This window comes from Acipenser ruthenus, chromosome 11 (assembly GCF_902713425.1).
Source record: "Acipenser ruthenus chromosome 11, fAciRut3.2 maternal haplotype, whole genome shotgun sequence".
Lineage (NCBI taxonomy): Eukaryota > Metazoa > Chordata > Actinopteri > Acipenseriformes > Acipenseridae > Acipenser > Acipenser ruthenus.
In genome coordinates, this window is record NC_081199.1 from 7,870,193 (window position 1) to 7,883,582 (window position 13,390).

Consider the following 13,390-nt stretch of genomic DNA (forward strand, 5'->3'; position numbering starts at 1 on the left):
GGTAGCTGATTTCATATCTCCCCATTCAGCTGTGCTACATTGTAGAAAACATTGTTTGTGAGTGGTAAATTGTAATACAGAGTATATGGACACCTGCATAGCGCAGAACAATATTTGCCAAACTATTAGAAACTAGACCTACAACAATATATATATATATATATATATATATATATATATATATATATATATATATATATATATATATTCAAGAGCTGGTTCTGTTATTCTCTTAGGTTTAATAAGCACACAAACACAAAATACAAAGTGATTTAAATCACAGAACTAGGCACTGCTTTGAAGAGAAATGGGTTTCTGCTTTAACACAATATTGCTAGTTTGTTCCTGCATTACTGAGATTAAAGAGACCATTAGGTACCCTCCTTATAGAATGGAACGTTCACTATTAACACTAAGCAGAAGGGGGGGGGTTCCTGTAGCCCAATCCTGCATAATGCTTTAACTCTTTCAGTCCTGAATTATTTGTGTCAAGCTGAACAAGGAACCCCTTCATTGAGTATACATGAGAACAGGACAAAAACATATTTTTCAGACCCAAGAGCTCTGTGAGGTTCCAGCGTGATTTCTGATAGCATATGTTAACATATCGATAAGGCCTTCAGGTCCTCCCAGGACTGAAAGGGTTAAACAACGCGCTGTCATAACTTTTTTCCACCACAATCTTTAAGATCTTCTGATGTTGCCAAGTGGGTAGCAGCCAGAACATCTTTTGAAACATAAAGAGCTGTCTGACTATTATACAAAGCATAGACAGCTCTTTGCTGTTTGTGTTCCAGCCTAGTATGTCTTTAAGCTACAGCAGGTTTTGCTAAAGAAAGCTGCTTGGAAGTGCTAATGTATTTGCAATAAGGCAGAAATCAAACAGAAATCTTTGATCAGTAGACCAACTCCTCTCACCCAGAGAACCCAAACATGTCTTTAGAATGCAGATGCTGCCAACATTCTATTTCATTCCAAGATGTTACAGAATTACAAATTACATTTTCTTTTAAACAAAGTTTTTTCCATATCAAATATATTTATTTTATTATTTTTTACTTTTTAATGTTTTCTGTGTTAAGTTTCTTTAAGCTGAGTTCAGGAGCTGCTCTTCTGTTCTTGTTTCCTGTTATATAAAGCCCTTGCTTGTATCTTTATAGAAGTAACAACGACATGTAGTTCACAGCAATACAAAAATAAACTTGGTCCTTTGTATCTGTTCACTAGATGGCGCTGGCTCTTACTTATGTCTGTGGCAGGAAGCTAGAACAGAACAGCAGTCTCAAGTTTAAAAAGTTAAAAAGAAATGCAATATTTGAATTGTATTCTGAACTATTCATATAAAAAGTTAAGTGGGCAATAATATACATGTTCTTTAAATCTTTGAAATATACTTTGAAGCTAGTTACTTTAACAAATCATGAGAAACCGGCTACAGGTGTTCGACTATACTTTGAGTATTGCAATATAAACAGCTTATTATGACTGCAAATATTATAAAGTTTGAAAATGTAATTTGCGATTTACTTCTGAAGTGGAAACAGGGAGGTATTCACATTTACAAAGCAACAGTTGTGGGTAATCTTTATCACAGGTCTGTAACTTGCCTAATCCAGTCATCATCACTGAAACACGTCATGCCCTGACATGTGTTCAATTTGCATTCTTCAGGTAAGAGACATTAGCAGTTGCTGCATCTGAAGAGCTTGTTTTACAGCAGGGTAATAAAATACATAGTCCATTATACATTTTGGAGCACTATTCACAAAGCACAGAAGAATTCGCACAATGTTTTAATTTGTAATACAATTGATACAGATTTTTGTTTGGCTCAATTGTCGTTTGCAATTGAGAATTGTTACTACAAATTATAATTGGAAAAATAGAGGATTGTCTAATATACAACATTCAGGATCATTACGTAATATATACAGTGCACAACATAATCTTACAAACGACTGTATTACGTGTCCTGTATCAATTCCGGACAGTTTTTGAAGGTGATACAGAATATATATGTACCCAGTTCAGAATAAACTGCACAATTAGTTGTGCTTTTCAGACATTACATATATATACACACACACACATACATATATATATTACAGGAAACCAAACTGGAAGAAAATCTATCCAGATTGTTTAAAGCAGGGGTGCCGAATCCTGGTCCTGGAGGGCAGGTGTCCTCCTGGCTTTTGTTCCAACTGTCCCCTGAATTACTTAATTGGACTAATCAAGTACTTATTAGAAGCTTAATTGGACCAATTAAGGAATTTAGTGTACAGTTGGAACAAAAACCAGGAGGGACACCAGCCCTCCAGGACCAGGATTGGGCACCCCTGGTTTAAAGGATAGCGATTCAAAAAAATACTGATGAAAAAGGTAATTATTAGCAAAGTAAAGTGCATGCGTTATTAACCCTACTGATACTTCATCTTACATGTGCGCAACCTTACCCCCAAGCTGAAAGCACTGATTAAAGAGAATGTGTTTAAAATATATTTACAATATATTATCATTAATAATCAAAATGGTCTAACACCTATCATCCAACTTGTATTCTGCTAGGAGTTGGGCGATCGCACCCAAATTGACATATCACAGCCATTAGCTATTTAGAGACTTCATGTACCTATGGATATATCCAATTTTAGGGTTCACCCAATATTTCAGTAAATTAAATAGGTTTAAATTTACTGGAATAGTAAAATGTATGTTACATAATTGCTATGTGTTGTGCAAACTGAAAGCCACCTAATTTAGTACATTTACTCTAAAATATCCTCATTACATAATGAAAAGCAGTGCCAACTTGTTGTGAGGAAGCTAAATTAGTTAAGTGGCTGTTTGAATGAATATGCTTCAGATTGGGAATTGTCTGCAAACATTTTAACTCACTTTCCCATTCCCCTTACACAATTATATATGCCACACATATAATACACAGACAGATGTATATATTCCTTAGAGAAAGGATAGAAATGCTGAATGCTTTGACTCCGAGAGGGCTTCTTTACAAACAGAGCTCTGCAGCAGATGATGTGATGGTAAAGAGGAATCTCTACTGAAAGAGGGTTCCCAAGGCATCTAGTGTTGTAGTTTCCAATATAGAGGGATGACACAACATTAAATGCCCTGGAGACCATTTTCAATACAAATGTCTTGATAGTGTGGTATGAAAATCCAATAACCAGAATAAAAGTGCTGTATTACAGGGGATCAAATAGTTTCGGATAACATAAAATAAAAAAACAGGGGGTGGGTGATCCGAGATAGTCTTTATATTGTTACCGATTTTTTATTTATTTTTGTGGAGCAATTTCTGCAGGCAGTCCGTTCTTTATTTGCCCCTCTTGCCCCGGCTCTTCCTGGTGGAAAGCTTGCTGGTGCTGCCCAGGGCGGGGGAGTTTGATGAGGCAGCGACAGCGATGTTGATCTGCCCCTCTTGGATCTCCTGGCGCGCCTCGGCTGGCATCTGGTTGATCTGCTGCTGCGTCTCCAGGTAGAACATGACGTCTCGCAGCTGCTCCTGCAGCTCAGTGATCTGCCGCTCCTTCTGCTCCGAAGTCTCGCGCAGCCGCCGCTCCTCCTCCTTCAGCCGGGCCTGGAGCTGGGACTGGTTCGCCCGCAGGCACTTGTTCATCTCCTGCTCCTCCTGCAGCTCCACGCTCAGCTTCGCCAGCCTTGTGTTTACCTGAGTGCACCTCGAGAAAGACATTTGTACTTCAGTATAAAACACAAGGTCTATGAAACACAAAGAAGGATTTTGCGACCAGTAATTTCCCTATTTTTATAGTGGTTCTCTAAATATCACCCTAATGCAGTGATGGTCTTGCCTGTGCACTGTAAATCCAACCTGACAGTCAAATTATATGCTTGGTTTAACTCGGTCAGTCCTGCATAAGGTACAGTTATGGGTTAACTACCGAATTAGGCAGAGGCTACTCATGCTTACAGCTATCCCATGAAAAATAAGGAAAACTCCAACCATCTGAAACTATCTATACTGTAATCTGAATGTCCATCAGTGAAAAATCTAATACCTATTGCAGTGGGTTGACATAGCGAAAGGCTCTGTATGAAACTACTGAACAACGTCTGCTGCTAATTATGGCTTGATTAACCATTGGCAGGAATGCCTTAGGAAGCTCAACCCTCACCTTCACCAGCTGGAGTCGCTGTTGAGGAAACCATAAAACTACACTTTGAACCAATACAAGACAGTGCAATACTCAGCAAACCTTGTTCAGTACAAGAGGTGATGAAATACGCCACCCTTCTTACAACAGGCAAACCTACACATCTCAAATATCTTTGATTAAAATAGATACAAATGCACATGTTATTATGATACTTACTTTTTCTCCAGAGACTGCTTCTCTTTAACTAACTGATTCAACTTCTGTTCCAGACTGTCACATTTCTCAATGGTCTCCTTAAACTTAGACTTCATGTTTTTGATCTGCAGGAAAATAAAAACAAATGAAAGTGAAACTTTCAAAAGCAGTTTAAAGTATTTTGTTAAAATTGCAATTGAGGGGCCCTTGCTGCAGCACAGTACCCTGTATTTTCAGTCATTTCAGACACACTCTAAATAACAGCCAATGAAATGCAAGCACTCTTATAAATGCATAACAAACACCTCACCACGTATACACTTACTTCCTCTGCAGTCTCTTTTTCCAAATGAACAATTTTATTTTCCCAGTAGATTCGTTGTGAGTCTAGCTGACTGGTCAGAAGGTAGGAATACTAGGAAAAAACAAAAAAGTTACTTCTGTTGCATTTTAAAAAATTAAAAAAAAACACAGCAAGGCAACAGTTCACACTCTAAAATGCCCAATAAGATTTCCAAATGCCAACTCGTTTATTTAGTTAAAAAATGTTTAAATAACATTTTAAACCATGTAATCTGCAATATTTAATTCCTTGTTGAACTATGTTTACATCATTTATCCTTTTGAGTCTTTTCCCCCCCAGAAGGTGATTTTTATACTGAGATTTATTTAAAAGAAAACACATTTAGCCATTATTTTCAACATGATCTTCATGGGTAAAAGCCTTCTTTAATATATATAAAAAGCATAATACTTTTCTGAAGTGTGCTTTTAATTCATGTAGTGGGTTGAAGTGCAAGCCAACCCTCAGATTCTCCAGCTTTACAGACCATTCATGAGAAGGGCCATTGGGCTTGTATTAAACCTAAAACAAAGCAAAGTCCACATGCAAGAGCCCCATTCTAAATTTACATATTCTTTATATCTAACGGGAGAACAGCTCAGAAGAATAATCTGTAGGATTCAACAAGCACTGCAGTAATCTGCTTCTGCAGATAGCTGGAACTTGCAGTTCCCATCACTAGCATATTCACTTCAATGCACTCAACCTGTTCCAGTTGTGGCTCCCTGTTGCAGAGGTGCTCATGTGTTTATCTAAAGTTACTGGAAATCTCAAGTGTACCTCCAGCTGAAGTGCATCTATCTTTTCATCCTGGCATGAATCTCCCTCACATTCATACTGGACAATCTTTCCATCAGTTTTACTAGCAACCAGGCGGTGGACATAGTTATCTGGGAAGAGAAACAAAGTCTTTTCTTAGTGAGACCCCCATTAAAAGGGATACAGAGTATTTGTTTCCCCCATTACTTGTTTACTTCCTTGCGTGGTCCCTTTTATCTTCGTAGTTTATTTTTAAAAGAACTGCATTTGGGGGATTTTTACTGTGGCCAGAACAAATAAAGACTTTGGAGGAGGATTTCTTAGGCTTGTGAAAGTAAGCCAGGGATGTTCACTTTTTCTATACACTGTACATATGAAATTACAGTTTAAAAAATGTGCTGATCCATGTCTGATCCATGGTTGTACCGTGATGTGAATCTGCCAACATTAGAAAATTAGGTGGTTCTCTAGGCATTCTCTCCACATTCAGAAGAAATCATTACCAAATTCTGCAACTACTGATTAACATCCACCAAATATTTTATTATAAAATTAAACTAGATAAAATAGGCTCTCCCAAGGAAGTAACTAAGAAATTAGCATATATATATATATATATATATATATATATATATATATATATATATATATATATATATATTCTCCGTTGTAGTTCTGTATCACTTTAAAAGAAATCTTACTACTAAAATCCTCTGATGTACGTTTTGGGCAAATAACACTGTTCCAAATATCTTACCCAATGCAAACCATCAGATTTTGAAATTCAGTGCATCACCAATTAACAAATCAAGCTGGCTGGCTCTGTAGCTCACAAATTATTCAGCGAGATGCAAGTTAGGTAGCCAGGTATAGGGGGCTTGCAACAGCAACACCACCATTATACATATCACTAGATATTAGTGCTAAAAGGTTTTGTCTGCACATGGACACACGTACTTACATACAGCAAGAAGTACTGATTGTTACTTAATCTTGGGCCCATTGATTAAGGGGCTATTTTGTAAAGCATTGCTACATCTTGTTCTATGGGAAAGCGACCTGTGTCCTTTACCTCCTGCATAGTCCCAGACTCTGTGGTTGGTCAGCTGCATGGCGTAGGTGTGCTGCGTTTCCTCAAAATGCTTGTAGGCATGTCTGCTGACGTAACGGCCGCATCCAATGTGCCCACATATTAAACAGATCCACAAGTTCTGCAGAGTATACAATAAAAAAAAAAAAAACAAACAACTTACTTTTCAGTTTTAGACCTTTGCATATCTGATGATAGAAGGCTGATTAACCATTTACTTTGTGGTAGTGGTGCCTATTGACCTTGATGCTTGAACCTTTGAGGTACATCAATGATGTTATGAAGGTGCAGTTACCCCGATTAATTCTAAATGAACACCACAATACGTTGATCCTAATGTACAGTTCCCCCTTCAGCTCTACATTCGTTTTCTGTAAAATGTTTCACAAAAAAAAAAAAAGCAACCCTTTTTTTCTGTTCTGGTTCCTCAGCTAAGAGAATTGAAGATATCAGTAGCAAGATCAGCAGCAATGAACTGCAAATGAACAGCAGGTTTCAAACAGGAGTGGAGGAGGAGGAGGAGGCTTGTGTCCCTACAGCTAGAACTATCTTTGGGGAACAGAAACTAACTGAGAATACAGTCTACTTTCTAATGTAGCAGAGTACCTGGAAGGCTGGGAGAAGGCAGTAAACAGGCAGTAAACAGACAAAGGAATTATATTTCTGTGTAAAATTAAACAGGATTGTGTGTCACTACAGCTGTAATATTCGAAGAGTAATCCGGGCCAGTAAATCAGGTTCGCAGAAATGACTGTCTCTGGATAACAAAAATGGGTCAAAATGGCACCTGTTTGAGAGACTGTAAAAGGTTAACTACCAGCTGGGACTACTTTTTTGTCCTTGGTATGGATGAATGGGCGAGGTGGCATAAGGTGAGCACAGATCAGTAAATCCTGTGCCAATGACAGATTTTTACAATTATTTGAAGAGAACACTTGCTTGCGGCTAAAGCTTTGCAAAACTCACAATTCATAACTTGTAAGTGGTCATGTTAGACTAGGAGAATGCTATGGGCACTGTTTACAAGGCAACACCCGAATAGGTTCCTTTAAAATGTGTCAATGTATTTCTCTATCCACTCACATATCCCAAAAGACTTGCACTATTGTTTTAATGAAGCCCCCTCCCTATCTAATAATAGGGTAACGATGCCTCAAGTGCAATTGACTAACATTTATATCCCTGTTCTTTTATCAAACAGCACTTAGGGTTGCTAACTATCAACAAAACCCCAATTGAGCCTGTTTATAAATTGAGTACATTATTCTAGGAGGGACATATCTAAGTTTTTCTAATGAGTGCAGTGCCTGACACATACCATAATAGGTGAATGTGAAAGTCCTTGCATCAATTTTCTTTTAGTTCATCCAGCGCACTGCTGAAGTATGTTTGTTGACCCAAGCCTTTTCATAATGCAGTATGTTTTAAGACTTCTCTACTATGCATTTCCCCCCTCTCTTCTCTGAAATTTTAATGCTACCTAACTGCTGCAATAGATGTGATGATCGACCCATGACCTCCATTTCTGCTGTCTGGCCGATCTGCTTTTTTCAGCTAGCGAACCGAAGCAGCACATGTGGCCACACTACTAAAGCCTAGAGATGAGAGTTCACCCTGACTAGACTCCAACTAACCAGAAGGGGTCGCTGTTGATTGGCGAGGCAAACCAACAGACGATTTTTCTCCCAAACCTGTGGAAATGCAGAGGCCAATTTAGAGCTCACTATGGGTGTTCTGCCAAGACCAGCACACTCCCAATATGAACAAGAAAGGTCCTGGTCACAATACTGCCCCTGAAAGCCACGTGGCAGTGCCTTCACTAGGGGAGTCACTGGGGACCATTCTGAATGGTATGGATTGCTCTCAGCGGCTCCTACTTTGCTTTCAGGGCTGTGTGATTTTAGATGTCTTTCCTTTTGCTTCTAGTGTTGAGTAATGATGTGATGATTGTTCAACACCATGAAGCAAAACAACATTCCACTTGGGCCAGCAACCAAGATCCATCTTAACAGGTACAAAAAAAAATCATCATAGCTATAAGAACTATACTGACTGAATGCAATCATCATAAAAAGTCATGGGAGGGGTAAACCAATATTTTAAATGGCACTTAAACATCCTTTACACACAACAGCTCTTAACGGTTTCAGCAACCCCAGGCTGGGAATTCAATTCATTTAGTTCCTGTACCTCCTGAACACCACACTCAAAACACTTATTCTCTTCCACTGGCTCTGGAGTCTGGCAGTATCTGCAAACAGGGCATCTAGGGGCAAAAAACAAGATGAATTTTGAAAAATAAGAAATATATCAATTTTCTCCAATTCACAAAGAGGAAATAGGTGTCCAATATAAAAACTTCAGCTATAAAACACTTTGCAATGTTTCAACTCTAAACCACACCCATAAATAATTAACTTAATATCTTAACATGACTACATTATTGCACATGTGAACTAGTTCTTCTATTAATACTTTAAAATATAGCTTTGATTGGGAATAAAATTATAATTTGAATAACGAATGGCAACATGTGGTTAGATTTCAGCAGTCACTGAGTTATTCCTAGAAAACAGGCATTCCATAGTCTTCAGATTAGATGTCTTAACAGAAACTACTTTGCTGATAGGAGGCACTGAGGTGATTGCGTAGTGCAACAGGTTGATTTTCTGTTACCGTTAACAGTGATTTCAATTATTACAGGGCGTTCTTCTGCACGGTGTACTCACGTTGCGTCTTCCCAGCGCTGCAGACACTGACTGTGGAAGCTGTGGTTACAGAGGGTCGTTAACACACCGTTCACCGATTCATCCATCCTCTCCAGACACACCGTGCATTTAGGAAGCTCTGTCAGATCCATCACAGGAAGACTGGCTCCCTAAAGAGCAAAACAAGGTGAAGACATCAGACCGCACAAAGTTTTATCAACCTGAAAACTCTTCACTTAAAATAAATACATGTTGGGATACTTGCTATAAAGAAATACAATTACTGGTACAGGCTGTTTCACAATTCTTGCTTCTTACCAAGAATACCTAATTGCTACTTGGGGGGGACGTTGCATTTCTCAAATAAATGCGGCACGATTGCAAGGTTCTAAGGTGCTATGCAGAAAGTATTTTTAAGCAGCTCACTCTACTGTTTTTTTTAAACACAGAATCTAACCAACCTAGAGGATATACCCTTCCCTGCTAGAAGTATTGGGGCAGGTGAAGGGTAACATGTATATTTACTCTATACCAACCTGTTCAGATTTGATGACTTCTGCTCTCTCCACATACACCAACTGGCAGACAGCGTCCTCGATAGAATTGAATTGACGCCCATTGCAAGACGTGTAAAAGCTGTCTGCGTCAGTCTTTAAAAACAAAAAGCACAATTAAAAATGAATAGCGGACGGCAACCGGAGGCACCATATATGAAAGGCTAATGTGAAGTCCAGAAATCAATAAGGAGCACTTTCCTGAAGAGATTGGGCTGTATCGATGCACTAGCATTTCTTCTCAGTGCACTTACAGTAAAGTATAGCTTTTAAAGCTAGATTTTGCATTCACTTAATCCAAGTAAACCTATTTTTTTTTCCAGGCCAACAGTACACAGAGAAGAATGGTCCCCATCTTTTTAAATAACATTAGATTTAGAATAGGATTAGAAGGCTTACTGAAAAAAACCAAAAAAAACTAAAACAAAAGTACACTCTGCTCCCAATGCCTCATACCTGAGAACGGAACTTGACTAGCACCATGTACTGATTGGGAGTCGAGTCTCGGATGATTTTCATGTGCTCCATGACATCATTATAGGGTGCCACAAACTTCATGAGGTCATGACTCGTCATGGTCGCGGGAACGGTAAGAATGCACAACATGGCACTGCGCCGCACATCTTCTGTCAGAGACGTCATTTTGCTACGAACAATAAATAAACAAGTTTAATCATCTACATATTTTTTAGATACCAGTATTCAGTAAGCAAGCGTTTTTTTCTAATTTGTTATCTACTTTAGGAAAGCACTGAATTCTGAGGAATTTCTCAATGAATTCTGCACTGGGATGCTGGAATGCAGGAGATTACAAATCAAAAGTCTTAAAACACACACCCACTAAAACTGAAACAGTATATCTGAACTGAGCACTGGATGTGGCTCTATGAAGTAATTTAGCTACAGTTCACAAAACTGGCTTCATGATCAGAAAATGCTGCTCTGGTTTTGATGTTTTTATTACTACCATAGTATCTCCCTAAATGTGTATATGCAAGTCTTGACCTTGAAGCTAAAGCAATCCGAGTGCAAGACTGAGAGCCCTATAAAAGAAATGAAGTGGTTTGTCGTTCAGGGAAGACTCCCGTCGCTCCTATTTTGAAGCATGTACAATAATGTGAATGTCATAAAACTAGCAGAAAAAAAATAATTAAAATTGCTCTTTTCTGCAACCAAGTTTCTTTGCAAGTTTTATAATGTTACAAAAGTTTTCTCTGCTTCACCATAAGACCGCCAGTATTTGCATACAAACGTGTACCATAGAATTGTGTAAATCACGGGCTGGTATGCCCCACAACTCCACATATACCCAGCAATCCGAGTAACAGGTTGTGTGGCTCAGATTGCTGGTAATATTTAACTCACTTGGTTTTGTAGAGATGCAGGATTCCATGCACAATTTCCACAGACGGGTTCCCGCTAAAGAAGGAAATCTGATCAGGCAGTTGTTTGGATGGAAAGTCTGGCACTGTTCCTACAGCCTCCTTAGTGCTTTTACTATTTGTATCAGAAGTGCTCGGTGCCTCGCACACTCCACTCTTACTGTCCTCCGCATCAGGAGCATGTTCAGAATCCCCTTTCTCTGAAACAGGAGCGAAACAAACGATGCATCACAAACAGCACTAACCAGGCAGTGCTAACAAAACAGAGATAGTGCTGTCCCTCCTTCCAACCATACCTTGGCTAGGGCTTATGGTTTCAATGGCCATATCCATCATTGCCCTGCTCCCAATGTGTTGGTGTAAAATGACGGTTTTCTCTGTGGAGGTTTTGCCATCCAGGCTGGCACTGGCACAGCGGAGAGACTTCTCTATGATTTCATCATCCGACATGTCGCCGGCTGTGCGGAGGGAACATGAATAAAATATGATGGCAATGCAGTAATGGTTTTAAACAGACCAAAGCCACTCCCATTCTGAATGTGGGAAGAGAGTAGAACACAGAAAAACACACAAAAACACACTTATTTTGTGCGAACAGCAAATGCTTTGTGTGCGTGTGGAATGAACAGGGACGTTTTCAATGCACAAACTCCAGAAGCACTCAAAGCATGTCACTTGGGGCTATTTAAGAGAAAAAACAATATGAGCATTCCTTTTATCAGGGAAGAGGATAAACACAGTGGACCAGATTCACTCGTCATTTAAAACTAAAGAGCTTGAACCTGTTATTTGGAAATGCAAACATACATTTGTAATGCTGGAGAAGCAGCAAGATCAACACTAAAAGAGATATACAACTTTATTTTGAATTGGAATAGGGAAAACTTTGTAATGGCTAATGTATCCTCGGATGTAGGATCTACACTATTGCTTTTAATTAATACCATAACTTTCCAAAACATGCCTTTACTCAAGAATCTACAATACCCGATAGCTTACATTCCTAGAATAATTTGTTATTCGTTTAATATGATAAAAAGTGGTTTTGAAAACAAAAGCAATTGTATAAAGTGTTTTGAAAACCAGTAACTTTTTCCCTTCTGTGTTTGTATGTGTGAATAAACAATAATTAATTACGATGGGTTTACATTTATTGAACACGGTTTATTTAAACACATTTAACTTGATCAGGGCATTTCGCCAACTGCAGTATAACAACTGTTCAGTGACGTCAGTCAGAAAATGTAATCCCCGTTAACAACAAAGGAGGCACTAAGACTTGCTCGTTAACTAACGCCCATTTCATACACTGGCAGATGCAATTGATGTTGTAGGAACACGAACCTTAGGAAAGTGAAGTGGTTGTGTGTCTGTTGTTTTTAAATGGCACTTAATGGATAGTAAATGAATCAAAAGCCTTTCTGTGACTCACCACAATACTGGAAACCTTCTGGAAAGCGAGAGTCGTCCGCAAGCTCCAGCCGGATTACAACCAGTGAAACACTCATATGTTAAAAGATAAGACCCTAAAAGTCTGACAAAAATAAAGTAAATAATTAAAAAAAAAATACAACTACACGATATTAAAAGCTTTATTTGACAAATGGTAAAAGATGTCTTCCCATTCCAAACAATACGATGCGATGCAGCTGCGACGTCTCTACCACAACCAACTGCCTAGCTGCGTCTAAACTCTGTCCGGGTCACCTTCCTTTTTTCAGAGACAACGCGTCAGCTTTCTTAAAGGTGCAGAGCATCATTTTCCCAGAAAGAGTTTGAGATTATAGTAGCTCCCTTTCGTGTTTGTAGTAATATCCAAGACCGTTTATTGTCATTATTTAAACAACTTACTTGCAAGTCAAAATTAGCATTATACTGAATATTTACTTTTTCAGATATTAAATTCACATTACATTGAGTGTGCCAAAGTCACGACACGGTATATTAAATTCCTGTGCATCAAGTATTAGGGTCCCACCTGACACCCCTTAAAGTCGCCCAGCAGTTCTGTTATATTCGTTCACGGTCGCTATTTATTTAACTTACAAGTGAATCTTTTAAAATCCGACTGTTCACGCAAATTTGAAGCTGACCAGTAATTTGTAGTACTGTACCTTTCAGAAGAAGTCATTCCTCCGGTATCCCATAATGCTAACCTGACCGCCTGATAATCTCAAGGAATAATCTAACGCTACACAGTGAATTGGAGGTGACAGT

The 13,390-nt window shown here is 38.7% G+C and overlaps 1 protein-coding gene across 1 annotated transcript; it reads right to left on the minus strand.

Annotated features, from left to right (window-relative positions):
• Positions 1–1,780: 1,780 nt before the first annotated feature.
• Positions 1,781–13,382, minus strand: LOC117427107 (BRCA1-associated protein-like). The gene is made up of 13 exons (XM_034045485.3): positions 13,288–13,382; positions 12,606–12,707; positions 11,470–11,631; positions 11,157–11,373; positions 10,248–10,437; positions 9,774–9,887; positions 9,259–9,407; positions 8,720–8,795; positions 6,512–6,650; positions 5,461–5,570; positions 4,663–4,752; positions 4,359–4,462; positions 1,781–3,704 (listed from the first exon to the last, which is right to left on the minus strand). The coding sequence occupies exons 2-13, from the start codon at positions 12,679–12,681 to the stop codon at positions 3,341–3,343; spliced, it is 1,791 nt and encodes a 596-aa protein (XP_033901376.1). The 5' UTR covers positions 12,682–12,707; positions 13,288–13,382; the 3' UTR covers positions 1,781–3,340.
• Between the last annotated feature and the right edge of the window lie 8 nt (positions 13,383–13,390).

Coding starts and splice junctions, on each gene's coding strand:
- LOC117427107 (XM_034045485.3), bottom strand. CDS start 12,681: ATGAGTGTTTCACTGGTTGTAATCCGGCTGGAGCTTGCGGACGACTCT. Junction 6,651..8,719: donor TTGAGTGTGGTGTTCAGGAG/GTACAGGAACTA, acceptor TATACTCTGCAG/AACTTGTGGATCTGTTTAAT. Junction 4,753..5,460: donor TAGATGCACTTCAGCTGGAG/GTACACTTGAGA, acceptor GTTTTTTCCTAG/TATTCCTACCTTCTGACCAG.